The sequence below is a fragment of the Falco cherrug genome, chromosome 17 (assembly GCF_023634085.1).
Source record: "Falco cherrug isolate bFalChe1 chromosome 17, bFalChe1.pri, whole genome shotgun sequence".
Lineage (NCBI taxonomy): Eukaryota > Metazoa > Chordata > Aves > Falconiformes > Falconidae > Falco > Falco cherrug.
The window spans coordinates 1,911,003-1,930,079 of NC_073713.1; the positions used below are offsets into that span (position 1 = coordinate 1,911,003).

A 19,077-nucleotide genomic window follows, 5' to 3' on the forward strand; every position below is an offset into this window, starting at 1 on the left:
AAAAAAAACCTCTCCCACCATAAAACCAGATTAACTCATGTCTCCCACTTCAATCATATCACACACTTCACATATATAACAAAAGTAGAATTAAAATCAATTTTGCAAGTGCAGAACCTACGGTATAGAGAGATTGACTTGCCGAGGACAGGCATCACATCACAGACACAGCTGGAAATGAGTGAGAAACTCTGTAATTCTGTGCTTCTGTTCTGGTCCACCAGCTGTACTTCCTCCCTTATCTCTTTGTACCTTAGGTGCTTATTTATAGAAGTCCCTGAATGTGAAAAGAGTGTCCCAAGGTGTCAGATCCCAACACAGCACCCTGACGTTAGAAGGCTGGAAGTGAGTGGCTACTAAACCTAATGTTCAGGTATAAAAACAGATTCAAGATAAAAAGTCAGACTTAAGTTAACACAAGCAGTGAGCTGGAGTATTGCAGGAATTGCTGTGCTGATTCAGTGTCTGTTCTTTCGGTAGAACATCTTTTCTGCCCAGGTGGCTCTTTTGGTCACTAGATACCTTGAAATACAAGGACATGCTTCCCAAATCTGTGCATTAACATACACAAGTAAGTTGCTAGCAAGCTCACAGGTGCATGTGCAACCCTACGCATGCTTGGGACCTAGAGGCCAGGTATAGTTCCAGTTTCTTTAGAGATATTGGTGGTGTGTCTCTGTCTTGCACCTTTGGTCAATAATCCATGCCTGGAAAGTTACCCAGCACAGCCAAGATGCTATAGGCAAGTTTATTTTGTTTCTCTGTATTTTTTTCCTTCTCTGTCCGTCCTGCTGGCTGAGAGCCACCCTATCAGCCTCACTATCTCATGAGCAGGGATGGAGAATGAAGCATAGTTGTCCCTTCTGCAGCTAATGCCTGTTCTGCTTCACAGGTCATCTGTTAGATTGATGCTTTCTCGATGATGAACATAATCACAGATTGCTGAAGGGGCCCTGTAAATTGCAAATTCAGGCCAATGTGTTTCCTTTCCCTTTCAGAGTCCCTAGCCAAAATATGTTGTGGACAGTGTCATCTGCAGACATCTAAAAGAGGATGACTTTTGTTTAATGTTGAAACGCAGCGAACTCCCCTGTGGGCATCATGCAGCTCCCGTCCCTCTCTCATTAATGGACTACCCTGCCTTGAAGGTGTTTCCCTGCTGTTTATTGCGATTTATCCTATTCTCAGGCAGCTAAATAATTCAAGCCCAGAGCTGGATGGTGGCATGGGAATGTATGGCTGCTAAAAGCAGTCATTTATAATGCAAGGAAACCATGGAAGGCAGGGTCTCCTCTGTGGTGCCTCTGTCCATGTGGCCTCAGTTTGTTCTCTGTCCTTGAGGAAATGCAGTTTATTTGAGACACACGTCAGTGCTTTAAAACAGATGAGGCACACAGAAATGTGTCAGAAATGGGCCTCACAGCTCCAAGACATTAATGTGTCTGTATTTTAACAACAATAATATACCTTCTCTTTTTCAAGTTGGAAGTTAATTATTATGTAGTTGCTTATGTGCAATGAGTAATCTGAAATAGCTGTTTTTTCCTTCTGAGATAACATTGAACAACAGGCCTGGGACTGGCTCCTCTCCAGAGAGCAAAATGGCAGTGAATTTTTAATAGCCCAAGCAGAGCTTGTTTTGAAATCGTGGTCTCCCAACAGCATCAAAGTCAAATGCAAGGCTACCATATGAGGCTCTGTGTACCTGGGGACACCCCTGCACGTTTTGCTGTGTGAGAACTACTACTCCCCAGCGCTATGCACGCAGGAGGTGGTGCGGTGCAGGTAGGGCTCTCTGTTCTCCCCCTAGGAGGCTGCTCATTGCCTGCCCCCTCACCAAGTGCTCCAGGTAATATTTTCCCTTGAGCAGTGGTTCTTAGCCGAGTGGCATCTGCAGTAGGTATTTCCTGGCTTTCCCAGACATCGTCTCTCTGCCTCACTCTTCAGGGTTTGCTGTATCTGTTGGTGGACTTTGAGGTGATTAGATGGCATCCTATCTGTAAGATTTGAAGCCTTGCTTTGGGAAATGGCCTGGGCTTGACTTTCATTTGCTCTTCTGGTTGAAGTAATTTTCTGGCAGGTTAGACCTGCTACCGTCTTGTTCTGGCAGCCGCTCTGTTCCCCTTGGTGTAACATGCATGAGCTGCGATAAAAACGTCTCTGCTACCGCGATCTGAGCAGAAGAAACTTGCACTCGCCCTTTCCTTGCAATGAGTCCTATTTATAGCTAATAGGATTCACTATGCAGAGAGCTGTTTTGACTCCTGTGTCCCTCGTCCAGTTCAGCCCATTAGGACCAGCCCATAACTAAATACTCCCTGTAGTACCAAATCCCTCAGAGGCTGGTTTCACTAAATACATGGAGCTCTTTAGAAATGCTGATGGTTTCCACATAGTACATCCAAGTCTCATTTCACTTCGGTGTGAGACCACTAGTATTTTACATCCGCCCTACACTGTTAAAGCCACGGGATGGTCAGGCACACTTGTTTAAGGCTTGGCCAGAGTGGGAAAGGCTGGGATCTGAAGAACCACCTTAACCTTGCCAGGTTGCGTGTCTGGTCTTCAGGAGACTGGGCAGCTGCTGCATTGTGATTCTGCTAAGCCTCAAGCAGGGACATCAGAAAACACAGCTGGGGCTTCCCACACCTGGGTTTAGGTGGAGATGTGCTTTAGCAGACAATTGCTTGCTCTAGCAGGAATTCTTATCAATTTTTCTCAAAGCCCTTGTACCTGGCCAGCAATAGGACTGTCAGCAAGGGAAGGACGTATTGTATTTGCCGTTATATAGGATTAGGGGCTGAGCAGTTAGGATTCAAGCCCTGGCTGAGTTTCACTGTATGCCTAAACCAGGCTATTTCTTGTTTGCATAGCAGTGGCTGTCCTTTGGCAGGGTCTGTTACAGTGCGTTTGCACAGGTACAGTCAAAGATTTATTGTTATCAAAGCATTTTACAAGTAACGTAAAAATTAGTGTAGTTGCTTTATAGCTAGAAACTGAGGCATGCAGAGGTAAAGTAGGCTGCCAAATTCCCAGCAAGTCACTGGCAGAGTGAAAAACAGAGTCTGTATCCTAAATGTGCCTTTAGTGCCCTTCATCCTAGAGCAGGCAGCTTCACTGGATGTCTCTTCCCCTTTTCTTCATATGAAAGGTTATTGCCTGCAAAAAGCGCTGCTCAGTCATACTGTGTGCTGTCTCCTCACAAAGCTGCTTTTCCCTGTCTGTACAGAGCTGGTGACTGTATTCCACTGAAAAATGAACAGTGCTCCTTTTCTTTCCTGAAGCATCAGGGAATGTCTCAGCACAACTTGTTTTGACAGACCTTAGATTTTGTTTGGCTGTAGTGGAACCATTTGATAGTTCAGGGTGAATCATGTGCTCCGAAGTACTGGCAGTTTACGGTAAAAGAACTTCTTGTGGCTCAGCTTTTTGCTTGCATGCTTGCATAGAAACGTTGACCTGTGTTAGAAAAGGGCCTCAAAATACCAGATTGGGGAAAATGCAGAGGCACTAAAACATCTTGCAAACATGCCAGTAATTAGGCCTAAAGCAGCAACCTGGCTTCGAATGCCAGTGGCATTTCAGGGCACGTATTTCCGACTGTTGATTTGAAGGAATACGTCCTAGCAAGATTCATTTTACATGAGTTTCTGTCTGGTAGACTTTTGGAGTAGATGCTCCCTGCAATGACTGTGAGTTTGTTTAAGGAATGGATACCATCTCCAAATTTCCGAACATGAAAAGGGTGCACAGAACTGCTACTGTGTGTGGAGAAGGTATGGCGAGTAATCCCTGGATTTGTACAAACAGGAAGGAGGTATAGGTAGAAAACAGATTAATTGCAGGAAGGACGCTTGTGTGTAGTGTTATGAAAGTGACAGGCAAAATTACTGTTTGAAGAAAGCACACTTAGATGCCACTCACAAAAATACCCGTATGTGGCAGATGGGTGGCACAAGTGAGATCACTGCCTGACAGCAAGGATATGTCTTGGCAACAGATCAATAGGAGGAAAAGGTTTCTTCCATTAAAGGGAAAATGGAATCATCAGGCTTTTGTTTTGCACAAATTAAATAACTCTTTGGTTCTACAGAGATAAAAAGCTGTCAGACGTGCATTTCTTGCCATTTGCCCACCTAGGCCCAGTTTCTTGGGTGGAGACTCAAAGTTAATTTTTACGAGGTTACAACAAACTACTGAGCATAACTGTCTTTCAGCTGTGAGTGCTGCTCCTGACTTCACGAGCTGTTTAAAGAGATTTTATATTTGCATCTACTAAGCTTTTCCAAGTGGATTCTAAAATACAACATGAAATGACTAAAATACCAGTATATGTAGGCACAGGTAAGAATTACTTCATCATGTACTGAAAGTTGTATGTCTCTGAAATGGAGCATGACAGCTGTTGGCTGTGCAACAAGAAGTAAAAATCAAAATGGTAGAAAGAATGTAGGGAGTTTGAACGGCGTTGGGCCTTGCTGTTCAATGCTTAAGCTTTTCCTCTTAATGGGTAAAGGACTATGAAAGATGTGGGAAAACTGTGCAGTAAAAAACGAAGTGTCCTGCTGGACAGGTGGACATTCTGGAAATTCTTGCTGTTGTTTGCATCCAGGAAACATGTGAAATACACCTTCAGCTCTAGACTTCATCCTTCATAGACCTTCTAGCACTTCAGCTGGTATCTGAAATGCTGTTGGCACACTGCTCTCTTAGTCGACCAGACACTTGTTCCCTTCCCAGTAACAAGTGGTGGTTTAGCCAGGATGCCACAGGCAGCTGTCATTTCAACCCAGCAGTACTGCCAGGATTTGAGCAAAAATTGCTGCTCCCCGACTGGAGACGAAGACAGCGTTCCCACCCTGACATTCTGAATGACGGGCGAGAAGCAGTTCCTGTGTGAGATCTGTATTTAGGGAGCTGCGTACAGAGAGAAGGATTTAATTCTTTATATTTGTTCAGAACACCCAGGATGACAGGAATGACTGAAGTATTTCCAAAGATCTGGCCAAAGCCCTCTAAAGTTGCAGGCACTTGCTTTCTGAAATCATTGCACAAACCTGACCAGTCGATGAATGGCAGTCAGACTCTGGTTTCAAAAACGTTGTCTGGTCTAAGAGATCAGAAAGCAGAAGACTGGCCCTTATATTCTTGAATCTGGCTAGAGAAACAGGTGGCTGCTCCTTGAGGTGAATTCACTGAACCCAAAGAAATGGTTCATTATATTAAGATGAGGAAAATCCAACTGGCTGTGCCTAGAACATAGCACAGGTTAAGGGCATCGTTGGGCTGCTCCTCCCAAAGGTTTGTGCTGCTTAAGTCTTGGAAATTGACCTCAGAAGTTACAGGAAACATGTTCTGCCTATAATTTTAACAAGACCTCAGGGTAGTACTTCTTCCTGGGTCTCAGCAACTCAGTGAAAAATCCTTGTCCAGACATGTTAGGGTGTTGGAAATGTCCACGTTTTCACTCAGATACGAGTGAAGGGTTAAAGAGCTCTTAGTCTTTTGAAGCTCACACTCTATTTCTGTCTCCTGATGTGCACCAGATTGCATGGGTGCCTCCTTTTCCAAACTGTGTCACTGTACTGAGGCGTCTTCTGTGCTTGAGACAGGCTATTTATAGATTTGGAAAATACACATCAGACCAAAAGCTATTTTGAATGAAATTACACCTCCTGCTTTAAAGTAAGAGTTCTATGAAAAAGGACTCCTGTGGGTGTACATGGTTGTTCTGGCATTGCTCTGGTCATAATTGGGTGTTTTTCGCTGTTGGATGTATCAGGAGTTATCTCAATGTGTTAAACAGCCTGAATCACATTTAAGCAGCAATTTTGAGAAAAAAAAATTGTTCTGCTGGCTTTGAGAGCCGAGAGAAACATTTGCTCGTGAGTTTTTATTTTCCGCTCCTACAAAGGCCTTCTCAAACGAAAACAAAATCAAACTGGAGGAACACTGGATGGAAAATTCCAGTTTCTGTCTAATTAAGGTGATGTCAGAAAGCTTAGAAATTATACAAGGCCTTAAACATTACATCCTGATGCAATTAAGCTAGCCTTTGAGCTTTGCTGCTGCAGACGTTTGGGTCACTGCTCTGAACAGACAGGACACTAAACGCCTTTCATACTGGGACCAACCTCATAGCATGAGGGCTATTATTATTGACCTTGTTAGACCTGGTGCTTGGGCAGTGGCCAGAGGGTATAAAGGAAAAGCCGAGTAAAGATTGTGAGAAAGATTATTATTCTTCCAGGCTGATTCCCTAAACCCAACAATAAGGATAGATTCAAATTCATCAAATGCACGCAGAAAAGTAATCTCTTCCTAGAAGCAGAGAGCGAGAGCGTCAGGGGAGTCTACTGTAATGTGATAGCAAGGTCAGGCCCTCTGGAGGCATCTATCTGCTAAAGAATGATTTTTTTTTCCAAGAATGACTATTTGGCCGACTTCAAAATGTACAATACCCTAATCTCAGAGGAGGAGGAAATCTGAAAATTAATTGTATACAGTGTAATGTAGATGGCACTGGTAATAAAGGACAGAGTAGCATGTCACAAGCATTGTGATCTACCTGTATTTACTGTCAGGCAGACTGGACTGATTGATGGTTGAGAGGGGAGAAACAGGAGCCCACAGCAGCAGGTGGTGAATTGCACTGGTTAAATGAGAATATCAAGGACACCTACAGCTGGCAGGAGCTTTGCAAGAGGGGCTGCTTTTCTTCCACTTTCAGAAAACACTAGATAATGACACTTAATTGTAATTATCAGTAAGAGATTGCAGCCACTGAGAAATAAGTGCTGGCCCTGGAAGGGTGTTTTTCTCCTGCATACCATTGGCACATTGATATGCAATTGAATTGCAAGCCCAAAGTCAATTGAAAGCACAAAGTTCCTGACCTCCAGACAGCTGTTCTACTATAGCCAGTAGGTCCCAGGCACTTCTTCGGGGTATGTGCTGAGTAAGTGATCCAGAGTAAGATCCTGCTCTGAGGTGTGTTGTGCTAACCTGTAATGTCCCAGCAGAAGTCCCTGCAAGTTGGGAAATTCCTTAAAACTGCAGGTGGCCCCTAGTACCTCGCTTTCAAAATCTTTTCCTGCCCTGCAAAGTCTTTCAAGGCTTCCAGAGTGACTTGGATACAAATACCCTACAATGATCTGCCTGGAACTTGGAGCAATCTGAGCTCCAGCTTCCTTCAGGAAAGGGAGTTGCTCTTCCCATTGCAAGGTACAGGTAAACCTTGCCTTTTTTTGGAACACAAAGCTGTGTTAACATAAATAGGATTAAGCTTAACTCCGCCATAATCCTAATAACGTGTGCTCTGCGTAGTAAATCTTAGACCAGGCTGATATGTTTTTCTTCTGAAAATCACGGTTTTGAAAGAAGTATCGGTGCAGGAGTAGAGCAGTGTGAGCCCCATCAGGTCTAAGATTTGGCTGAACAGATGCTCAAACCAAAATGCAGGGAGAAGCAGAAAACTCCTGAGTGCTCAGTGGCTGAAGGAAGAATTATTTGGCTAATTATTCAATTATACTGAAGGAAGAGGATGAGCTAGGTAGAACAATAGTTGCTCCCTCTCTGATTCCTCTCATTTGTACCAAGTTATGAATCAACAAGGGGAAACTCTAGGGATTTGTTCAATCCCTAGCATGAATTTTGGAGCTTCTGTCAGAAGCTGTAGTAGCATAGTTAGAGCACTGGAATCACAGGAATTGGTGTAATAGGTCCCATGGGATCCTTCCCCTCAACTAGAAAGACAAAAGTTAAACAAGAGGAGTGCTAAGAATTTGAGCAGCTGTCAGAGCAGGGGAGCTGAGCGGGTTTGGGGGACAGCTGGGTCCAGCTCCCTCGGCATAAAGGCTCACTCTGCACCCTTTACTTGGTCTGGCTTGGGTTCATCTGCCCTGCCGCTGGGGCTAGTGCTTCTTTTTGCTAATTATTTAGAAGGCACAATATGTAATGTCCTACTCTGTTGTCAGGAAGCAGTGTGGAAGCACAGGGGCGACAGCCGTGGAAAAGGAAAGGAGTACTTTAGAGATGTGTCATCCACCTCTTTATTTGTTCCCAACCTCCTTTCCCTCCTCCTTGGAGCCTTGTTGACTAAGAGGAGCTGAGACTAATGTGGGACTGGATGGGGCACACGTTTGGTTTGAGCTAGGATGCCTGCAGCCGCAAATGGTGATGGAGCATGTGTCTTTCTTGTATTTCTCTGGGCAAGTGGCAAGCACAGGCTGGGTAGCATTTTTGTGGGGTGGAACAGGCTGGGTAGAGCTGCTGTTCTCATGGCAGAATACATCCTAGCAAATCTTCGTTTCCTCTGTGATGGAAGATGATACCTGAAGTACTTTCCAGAATAGATGCCATGAATGATGTCCATCCAAGTAGCAGATCGTATTGCTGTGATAGTACTTCGGGCTGTTCTGTTGTGAAATGAGATACCTGTCTTGGGTCTTAAACAAATGGAATTCTGAGGGAATGAAACAAGAGTTTACTTTTGTTTTTTTATGGGTCTGATGCATTAAACTGAATCTGTGGCTGTGAATTGAGGCCTTGTGCTTGTGTTGGAGGTGTAGGGCTTTAAGGTATCACCCACAGTGTCCTTGTTGTGGCTCAGTTTATGCCAGCTGACAGGCAAGCCACAGAGAGTGGTGAAGCAAAACATTTTTGACTCACTAGCTTAAAAATTGCTATTAGGATTTCTGCTGAGCAGCTTGGGGGCTTTGTCCCTTCACGCATTTAACACCACTTTGCCATTTTTAGGCCACTAAACTTTTATATCTGTTCTTTTCTTGGTAAGTTCAGTCACCTGCTCACCTCAGCTGCCAGAAGTGACAGCTTATTCCTTGGGTTTTTAGCTTTGCAGCAATCCAACTCTCTCACTAAAGTCATTAGATCATCTAGTTTTTGGATGCAAAATCAGGAAACGCTGTTCAGTTGAACAGCCTGAACTTCTGCAGGAATATTTTACGCTTAATGGGGAAAAAAACCCCAAAATAACCAACCAAACAACAAAGTAAGGCTGCTAATGAAATGTAAGTTTGCAGTATTACAGCAGCTATTGGTATGAAATCAGTTTGTAATGGTGACATCCATATTCCATTGCCACAAAATCCTCCTTTGAATAATCATTGTTAAAAATGTAAACGCACTGGAATTTAGAAGTGACTTTTTCTAATAACAGTGTCAACCTTCTTATACATTTAAGAGATAGGGACTAAAAGTTTGCCAAAAATGCTTTCTTATGAATGCATGAAGAATGTTCAGAGAAAAGAAATAGAAAACAAACTGCTTAGTGAAAGGGGCTGTTCTTTCTTTGAGTGAGAATGGAAGTGTCTGAGTGGAAGAACCATATAGATTCCTATAAAAAGGGCAAATTTCCTGTAGGCTGGAAGAGGCTGTGCCCTTGTGGAATTAGTACAGTATAACAGTTTAGAACTTTGTAAAATGATTTGAAAAATGACAAGGTAGTAAACACAACTGTGATAAGATTATTTTCCTAAATGACACAGACGTCAGGTGGAGTTTTCATGCTGCAGCCCTATTCGGTACATCTTTACTTATCAATGTAGATATTTCTGTAATGATGCTGTATTACTATAAACAAACCTACCTCTTTTCTCTGGTACTGATTGGAATAAATTAAAGCTTTATTGAATCTGTGTAATAGAAGCTTGTGGTCTCTCTGGCTCTGGCATTAGACTGTTGTGAGATTGAACCTCAGTGCTGGCATGATCAGTTAAAATCCAATAGCACGAGGTGAAGTGCTTTTGGCAGCTGGCAAGAGTTACCACTGCTGTTCTGAAAATCAGCGCAGGACCATCAGCTTGTGCAAGAGAGAGAAAGTGAAGGCTTGTAAGTAGAAAATGAAGACCTCTGAAACTGGGTAGGCAAAACTGACGTGCATCATTGCCATTACAGCCAAAGAAGAGCATGCAGACCCCATCCACGTGGCAGGCCAAGTCTGTTCCAGCAAGCATGCATCAAATCTGTCACTTCTGCTTCCTTTTTTCAAAAGCCATCAAGCAGTCCCCCAAGCTCAGCTCTGTTCTGCTCCCCAGCTCGCTGCTTTCTGAACCAGCAGACCGAGCCACGGTGTGATTAAAGTTGGATTTCCTATGTCAGGTTAATTAAGAGTGAAGCTGTGATCTAGATTGTGACTTTGATGGGCTGTAAAAGCATAAACTCTGACACTGCTGAGATAATATGGAATGCAGACTTAAAACCTGCTGCATTGGCAGAATAATGGGAAGCTTAGTGAAAAGGGAGATAATCCCATAAATGGATCAGTTTGTTTACCCTCTATGTACCACACCAGCCCTGCCCAAAGGGATTTCAGTGGTACCGGTGCTCCTACTAGCTGAGGAAGGGGGGGAGGAAGGGAAAGGTCATCATGTGAATCAGCTCTTCACCTTTCAGTCCCCTGTGCCAGATGGGTCCTCACACTGACCAGAAGCCTGAGTTTGTTTCCCTGGTCTTGCCCTTGTAGCAACATACACAATTCTGTGAAGCATCATCCAGTATGCCCTCTGGAAAGGCAGTGCTGCTTGCTCTCGGGTCTTGCAGGTGTTAAGTGCTGTGGTAAGCACAGAGAAATAGAAATTGGGCCATTAGAAATGCTGATGCAGCTCCAATTAAACGAAGGGGGCTGTACAACAGGGTGTCTCTTCCCTGCTGCATGAACTGTTACAAGTGAGCCATGCTGGGGGTGTTAAGGAGGGAAGGCTGTTGTCCCTTCCAGGAAATCAGTCCTGGTTGTTTCTCATAATAGATGGCATAGTTTAAAGAGAAATAACACAGGGTTTCTTGCTTCTGCACTGTGGGTTTTCTACTTCCTGGATATATGGAAGAAAACAGTGTGCACGGGACACAAAATGCTGTGAGTGAACCAATTCTGGCACCGAAAATAAGGGGATGACAGCATTGGTTTGGCACCAATTAGATTAAATGTAATGTAAAGCTATCTTCTCAGCTGTGCTTAGATGATGACTCCTGTCCTGCTGCCTGCTTGCTTTTCCTGCCCTGGCATGGAGCGAGCTGCACCACGGTGTGCAGTGATGTCAGTTAGCGCTCAGCAGGCTTTGGGATGAGACCACCAGTGTTTGTTTTCAAGGGCAAAAGACAATGAGATCTGTGAAGATGGAGGAGAAAAATGAGAGCTATGCAACTCTCCCCTGAAATGGCAGTGACGTGTTGTAAATGTTTTGTTTTCTATTTTCAGCAACAACTACAGGCATATGTGGCCTGGGTGAATTCCCAGCTGAAGAAGAAGCCAACAATAAAGCCAGTCCAAGACCTGAGACAGGATCTCCGAGATGGAGTCATTCTTGCTTTGCTTATTGAGATTGTAGGTCAGTAATGCCATATGGCACTATTTTTCATCTTGTAGTTTCAGATCTTGTTTAGAGGAGGGTGGCCTTGGCTCTGACATCTGTCGGGCATGCTGGCAGATGTTTATGACGGTGTCAGAGCTTGTGGGGGGAAAGGAGTGACTTTAAAAGAAAACAATCACGAAACAAATCATAGATGCAGTTCTATTAAAGCCTTATGTTTTAGCAGACAGTTGCAACAGACATGGTAAAAACGTGTCAAGGACGATATTAATTCCCACGAGGCTGGAATGGAGTTAAGAAAGGGTTTACCTTGTAGAGGAATGGTGTTAGTGTGTGGCGTTTTTGGAAGAGTGACCTGCTTGCTGAGATACTCCCTTCTTCCCAGGCCCAACTTCTAATTTTCTCTACCCTCGAAGCAGTGCAGGGGGACAGGGAACGGGGTTTGTAGTCAGTTCATGTAAACCCAATACAGTCTGCAACCTGTTATTCCTGGTACTGGATGCCTTGTAAACATGACAAAAGCTATGCATGCCTTTTGAAGTACCCAGACAAGAGATAAGATCAGGCCCTACACCTACAGCCATTCCTGTGAAAGCACCAAGCTATTCAGTTCTTCTTTAACAAAGTTTTTTCACTCTTTAGCTGGTGAGAAGTTGAATGGCATTCAGGTCAACCCCAGCAGCCAGCAGGAAAAGAGGGAAAATGTGGAAAAAGTCTTAGACTTTGTGGCATCCAAAAAGATCCGCATGCATCAGACATCAGCAAAAGGTATGTGCTCCTGGTGGTCGCCACAGATGATTTTATCTGTTGTAGGCCTGTTTCTGTCTTTGTTTAGTATCAAACAGAAAATGTGTTTGTGGGGGAGTTGCAGGTTTTTTCCTCAGATGGTTTAATAACAGGTTTTGGGTTGAATGATACTGTGTTCTTGACTGCTTTTGGTTGAATGATACTGTGTTCTTGACTGCTTTTGGTAGCAGCACAGTGCACAGAAACAAAAATGCCTTTTCTTCTGCTGCTGGGCAGTCAGAAGATGAAGTAATGGTGTAATAAAGAATACAGACTCAGAATCTTTCACTAAAAAGACGTACAAACCTGCTACTGCAAAATGAGACATGGGAAAAATATTTCTGGTCCACTGGAAGCCTGTGATACTGTTTCACATGACTTGTAAACAGGGAGGAGACCCAGTATGCTAAATCACATGCCTGTGGCGTGGTTTAGTCAGATACCACGAGGATCACTGGTGTGCGTGTAGGGCTGTGGGGTACAAGGTGGGCCCTGATCCTTGCTGTTTGCTGCCTGTACTGCGGGGAGGTACAGTTCTGACTGTCTGTGGCCCTTCAGATGAGAAAGAGGGGAAAAATGCTGAGAGAGACTACGTGGAGGGCATGACCCTTGTTAGCAGAAGAGTACAAGCTGCTGGTTTATAGGCCTTGGTGAGAGGCTTAGAATTTAAATATAGAGTAATGAGGACTGTTCCCACAGTACTGCTACTGGCAGATCGGAGGCTGTACTGTTTTTCGGTAGTATTGCAAGTTGTCTGATGAGCGCATGACTATAGAAATGGTACCACTACTGGTAAAAGTCTTACCTAAGCAAAGGTATCAACCTGGATATGCGCTGAAACCATGTCATGTGGTCATAGGCTACAGGCACAAGACTCTGGGACACATGCTCCAGAGCTCCACTCATAGTTCTGACATTGACTCATTCTAGGACTTGAAATGATTCACACAAACTTCTGGCTTCATGTTCCCCATGAATAAAGCGGAGGCAACAGTCACTGTGACTTACTTTGGCTATTTCTAATTTTTCAGATACTAAAGCAAGTAATAACCAGCCTTCATGCCTCCAGCACTTTTTTTTTTTTAGGCTGCTTCTGATATATTTGGAAACTCCATTCCTATTATTTTAATGGACTTTGAGTATCTCAGCTGAATAAATTGTTTTGAGAAATTGTAGTCTGAAAGAATGGCTGATCTTTGCAGTGAACTTGAGATCAGCGTGTGTGAGCTAGTTTGTATGCTGGTGTGATGTTAAAACGGACTAGCTAACTTTTGCAAGGTGCTACAAACAGTTGATGGCACAGGATGCTATTGCTAAAGAAATGCATTGCTGTTCTCTGGTCTTTAGCATTTAAAAAAAAAAAAAAAAGGCAGCAAATTCCATGCGCTAATTAAAGGACTGCTGGGTACAGTGTTAGTCTTCAGTGACTGCTGTACTTTCCCAGTGAGTGTTCAGTAATTATCATGTGCTGTCACGTATCCTGCTGGATTGTTAGCTGGAAATGGCCTTAAAGGGAAGGCTCAGGTCTGTTTGGAGCATCAAAATTTGTGATCAGTCAGTTTGTTGCTTTGTACAAAACGAGCAGAGCTAAGCACCAGTGCTGCAATGCAGTCCTTTTTACATGGTCCTCACTTACTGGCGTGGTCCTGTTGGGTTTAATTATTTTCATGCTTGTTGGTGAGATACAGCTGTGGTGGGACTTCATGGTAATGGCATTGTCCTTGGCTTTATTTGCATTTTGCAGATATTGTTGATGGGAACTTGAAATCTATCATGAGGTTGATCCTGGCCTTAGCTGCTCACTTCAAACCAGGCTCCGGGAGAGGGATGAACCACAGCCCTGCTGGCACGGTGGGGAAGAGCCTCTCAGCATCCTCCGCCAGCCACAGGCCTCGCTCAGCCGCTGCTGTGGCCCAAGGGGCGGTGGCTGCTCTGGCAGATGTTCGTCAAGATGTCTTGCAATCCGGCCGGGATGTTTTCCGGCACAGACAGAGGTAATGAGTTTTCCCTGATTATGTGAGGTCGGGTTATGTTAGCAGATGGACGCAGTTTCTTTTTAAAATAGGTGCCACTTTATCCTGACAATTCCTGGCGTAAGGTAGCTCTTCTGTTGTGCAAACAGAGACAAACTGCTACTCTCTCACCAAAACCTAAATCGATAGTGGCCTAACAAAGGGGAGTACTGACCTAGCCTAGCTGCCTCGTGATGAAGACTGCAGGCTTTTTTTTTCTCAAGTTTTTCAGCAAAATAACTGCTGGGTCTGTGTTATGTCACTGGAAAAGAACAGTTCGTTACGGCCAAGCCAGAGGGAACTCTGCTGCCCTATTTTCCCCATTTCATGCTCCGCACAGTGCCCTTTCATGGTGCTGTCTACTTGGAGACATTCTCATTTCAAGCAAAACAGAAGTAAGGTCTTAACTGCAGGTACTGGTTATAGATCCGGGAGCGGTAACTTTCCGAACTGAGGTGCTGGGGATGTTGAGGAAGGCAAAACGGACTTGTACGGTGCCGTTCACCCCAGCGCTGTGCCTGCTGCCGTAGAGGCAGGTGCAGCGTTGTGTGCCGTTAACCGGCTGATGCAGCCTACCCTGTAAGCGGAGGAGTTCTGGTGATAATGAAGGGAGATGATCCGTGTGCAGAAGGGGCATGTCATTCTGAAAAGCACATTTAACACTTGCAAAAGGTGCTATGTGGATTATAATAATAATAGTAATGACATTTAAATGGAAGCCAGATGGTGGTCTATTGAGGGTTTAATTTACACAGCTGAAGGTCATTTGCCCATATTATATTGGCTCAAGGGAATACCCATAAAGCAATTTGGAAATGAGGTTGAAAAGGTGTATTTTGCTGAAAAAGTAAATGTTAAAGGTTTCTCTTGCAAAGGCCTTGGGCCAGGAGTTCTTCAGAAAATCCAGCCCTTGTGCTATTTGCAAATTCCGTTCTTTTCCTTGCTTTCCCAGAGCTTTTGTAGTTTTCTAATCACAGAATTAGGGATGAGTTTACAAGGGGGGGCTGTTTGCCTGTGTTACGGTCACACCAAGAAGCTGGGATGGAGCTCCCTGATAGGAGAATTCTCTTAATTGGCAGCTTTCTAGCTGTTCCCTCTTCTTACCTTCCTTTCATTAGCTTTCCTACCCTCCCTTTTGGAGACAAGAACAATTTCTGCTTCTATCAGGTGAGGCTTCCCTCATTCTAAGATTATTATCTCCAGAAATAGCAGCATGGATGAGGAGATTGAAAACCCCTACTGGAGTGTCCGGGCACTGGTGCAGCAGTATGAAGGGCAGCAGAACATGCCACTGGAGTCCCACTCTTCCAGGTAAGGAATTTCATTGCCAAGATGTGTCCTCTCATGGTCCTTTGCCTGACATTCCCGTGCCCTGTCTTATCACTGTGATCTGGTTAGCTCTGATAGAAAAGAGGATTCCCAGTGTATAGTCTCCTGCCTGATCTGGAGAACGAAGCCTCAGGAACCAGCATGAAGCAGTGGTTTACTGCCGTTTCTCCCACAGATACAAATCGATCTAATTTATGATGTGATTGCACAGATAAGAGCTAGGAGCTTCTGAGTTACAGTCATCTAAATCTCTGGGGTGTCCCTCAGTGAGACCAGGGGGATAGGATGAGGAAAGACACAGCCAAAGATTTGACAGGGAACCTGAATGTACAGGTGGAGCCTTTTGAGAGAGTGCTGACTTGAGGGATGCTGAAATGGAATTTGTGGCCTGTTTCACAGAAAGGAATGTCTGCGAAGGAATCTTCACAGACAGAGTAGCTAGGGTGCAAGGGATGGACATTCCAGAGCTGATGGAAAAGGTGTGGAGGAAAGGAACTTAAACCAACAAACCTCATTCCCTGCAGAGAGATGGAGGTGAGGGGGCATGTGCATTTGAACAGCGGTTACAGGAACACACCAGACCTTACGCTGGTCCTGGGGGGGATCTGCCGCTGTGTCTTCATTGCTGTTGTGCCCTCATCCATCACCTTTAACTATCTCTAGATTTACAGTTATCTAATTTACCCTTCCATCCCCCAGACTTTCACCTTCAATCTAAATTGCAGCATTTAATTGTTTTACTGAAAAGTCTCCTGCGTCCTGCTGTGAAGCCTGGAAGTCAGAGTTCAGTGCGGTTTCTGTTGGAGGTGACTTTCCCCTTTGCAGCAGGGCTTGGATCCTGAGGAGTACGTGCTCTCTGCTACAGCCCACAGCCTTGACTGGGGTTCTTGACTGCGCAAGTTAAGCAAGGTCAAACTGGTGCAACTGGAGGCTTCCTAAGGAAGTGGGACCTGCAGAAACGGGATCGGTTAGAATGGCAGCACGTAATGTTTTCAGGAGGTGCCGCAGCTTGCAGCTGTGAACCTGAGTCACGTGTGCCACTTACAACGCATCAGGCTGGCACCTTACAAACTTTTCTTACTACCTTTTGCTTTGGGGCAGAAGTCAAAACTCTCACCCCAGTTTGCCTGAGCAGTGGACGGGAGAGGGAAGACACGTGGCTGTGTGGTTTGTTTTCATACGTGTAGGAGAGACAATGTAGCTGAAGGGGCTTTTTAAGAAAAACTGTACTACAGGGAGCTGTTCCAGGGTGGATAGCTTCACAGTAAGGACAGCATTTCCCTTTTTCCCTAGAGAGTGTGAAACTAGCTTGAAGACAAAGGACTGTTAACTGAACATACTAGATCTCCCTCTGGATACGATGCCTTGCTCCATTTAATATCCTCTGGAACAGATTAAGAGGGCAGAGCTGCAGCTCTGACTCACAATTCCCTGTCCTCACTGGAAGTCCCAGCTCTGCTTTGTTGTTTCCTTGTCCTGCCTGGGCTGCTCCCTGAGAGTGCCTCAGCTGCCCTCCTTCCCCGTGTCATGTCCATCCATCCATCCCCACAATCTGTGCAGGAGTGAGGAGGTTCATTTTCCTAGGACAGATTGCCACTGGCAGTTTCTCAGCAGGTGGGGATGTCTCCAGGATTTCTCAGGCCACTTTTGGTACTCCATAGCACAGAGACACCTCCGTGTACCTAAGAATTAGCGTTGCTTGGCCCAACAGAGGGGGAAAAAAATACGATAGTTTATACTTATTCCCAGCATTTGCTGTGTATCATAGTGAGGTGGTGTTTATAAATACAAGCATACACATTTGGAAGAGTGTGGGAACTCCATGCGAGCCAGTATTGGACCACTGCCTCCACATGATGTCAGCAGAGTGTACTTTTGAAGCTGTCATTCCGGGGGAGATGTAAAAATTCTGGTCTTGGCAACTGGATTTCATGGCTAACGTCACAGGACTTTGGTGTTAACTCTTGAACCGTGGTCTCAGTAGGACAGCAAGTGAGACATGCTGTTCCCTCCACTCGTTCCTCAGTTTAAGGTCGCTGTAGTATTTTATGTGTGCTCTTCTACCCTCTAACGGATTGTCAGACAACTGCTGTTCGCTCATATGTGGCTGCATTCTGGTGGTAAATGAAAATTTCTCTGCACATCTTAAATCACTTTCTCTTGTGTTTTTTTGTGTTTCCCATGAAGTCATGAGATCTCTTACCATATGGTAATGGTGATACTGCTGTTGACAGGACATAATATGGTGAGAATCTTTACATAAGTGATCAGCGATCTACCCAAAGAAATTGGGAGCAATCTGACCTCCAGCTCCTGGGGATGTCTTCTGCTGATGCCGGGCTTCATGATGAAAACAAGATGCTTGTTTCTCTTTCCTTCCAGAGAGAAATGTTCTAGCTTAGTTATGAGAACTGGCTGGGAGAAACAAGCCACTTTTTTTTTTTTTTTCTTTATTAGTGATAGATGTGGTTATTAGCTGCAGCCACCCCCCTCCATCTAATTGTGCTGTTGTCTTGTCTGTCCCAGGGCAGCATTCCCTGCCTAGCATCAGCTCGTTTCTGCATTAACTCTTCAGTAAAAGAGCTCACAGCCTGAATAACAGAATTCCCAGAGACAAAAGCAAAGGCAATTGAAATGATTCATGGAAAATTTGCCAAAATCAGATGGATTCCCAGGCCACTGAGCCCCTCACCCATCCATCTCCCTTTCCCCTCCCCTTCCACCAGCCTTCCCTCCCCCACTCTGAGCCAGGCATCTCTGAGAAAAGGCTCTGCCTTGCACAGCCTGTGTGACAGCAGGAGGGAGCAGGAGCTGGAGATAGCAGGGAAGAGGAAGCCGTGCGTGGGGCTGGGAAGTGCTGCATGCCGTCTTCTGAGACCACATCCAAGCCTGGAAGAGCAGGGAACCTACTACTTGCAGGAGCACCTTCTCTTGGCTGTTTGCTGGCATCTGCAGCAGGTGCTTGGAGTCTAAAGAGGGCAGAATGGGATGAGAAACACCACTGGCAATCCAGATCGCAGTCCTTGCGATGAAAACAACTGGCTGTGCAGCTGACCAAAATGCAGCAGCAAGAGACAAATAACCCGAGAGGAAAACCAGCAAAAGCAAAACCCAGGCTGCAGAATTCCCTGACTCTGGAATCAAATACGTGTGTGTGGGCTGCTGATCTGCCATCTGACAGTTTCTTGCAAAGACCCTGAGGTTTTTTTTTGGTTTTTTTTCTGCTGTGAATCTTCCCGCTAATGCGAAGCAGTCTGGCTTGCAAATATTTCTCCAGTAGTTTGACAGGAGCTGGCGTTTTCTGCACTGAATTCTGAGCATGTGAAGGGACAAGGCATGCCTGTAGCCAGAATCCCGAGGCTCCCCGGGAAACGGATTCTGTGAGGCGAAAGGTTAAAGTGGGATCATGGGAGGGAAGCAGGTCAAATGGTGAGCAATTGTTGCCATTGTGATTTGAAACAGCAGGGATGGGGTGTTTATTAAAATTATGAGAATTCAGACTTATCACTGGGGCTGTTGCCCTAAAGCCTTGACTCCGCAGGCAGCGGCAACTCTGGGACTCAGTGGAGAAAGGGTATGGGTTAGGAAACCCACTGGTAAAAGGAGTAAAGTGGAACAGTTTG

At 44.9% G+C, this 19,077-nt stretch overlaps 1 protein-coding gene across 3 annotated transcripts in view; it reads left to right on the forward strand.

Annotated features, from left to right (window-relative positions):
• The window catches only part of DIXDC1 (DIX domain containing 1), a 37,808-nt gene that overhangs the window by 1,843 nt on the left and 16,888 nt on the right, over positions 1 to 19,077 (forward strand). For 2 of the 3 annotated variants that reach the window (XM_027806794.2, XM_005440200.3), the window contains exons 2-5: positions 11,216 to 11,345; positions 11,970 to 12,095; positions 13,858 to 14,107; positions 15,329 to 15,436. In XM_027806794.2, the coding sequence (XP_027662595.2) occupies positions 11,216 to 11,345; positions 11,970 to 12,095; positions 13,858 to 14,107; positions 15,329 to 15,436 (614 nt within the window). Of the gene's footprint in view, positions 1 to 11,215; positions 11,346 to 11,969; positions 12,096 to 13,857; positions 14,108 to 15,328; positions 15,437 to 15,457; positions 18,884 to 19,077 lie in introns of those variants that run through there. The other variant, XM_005440201.3, reaches the window with a different exon arrangement.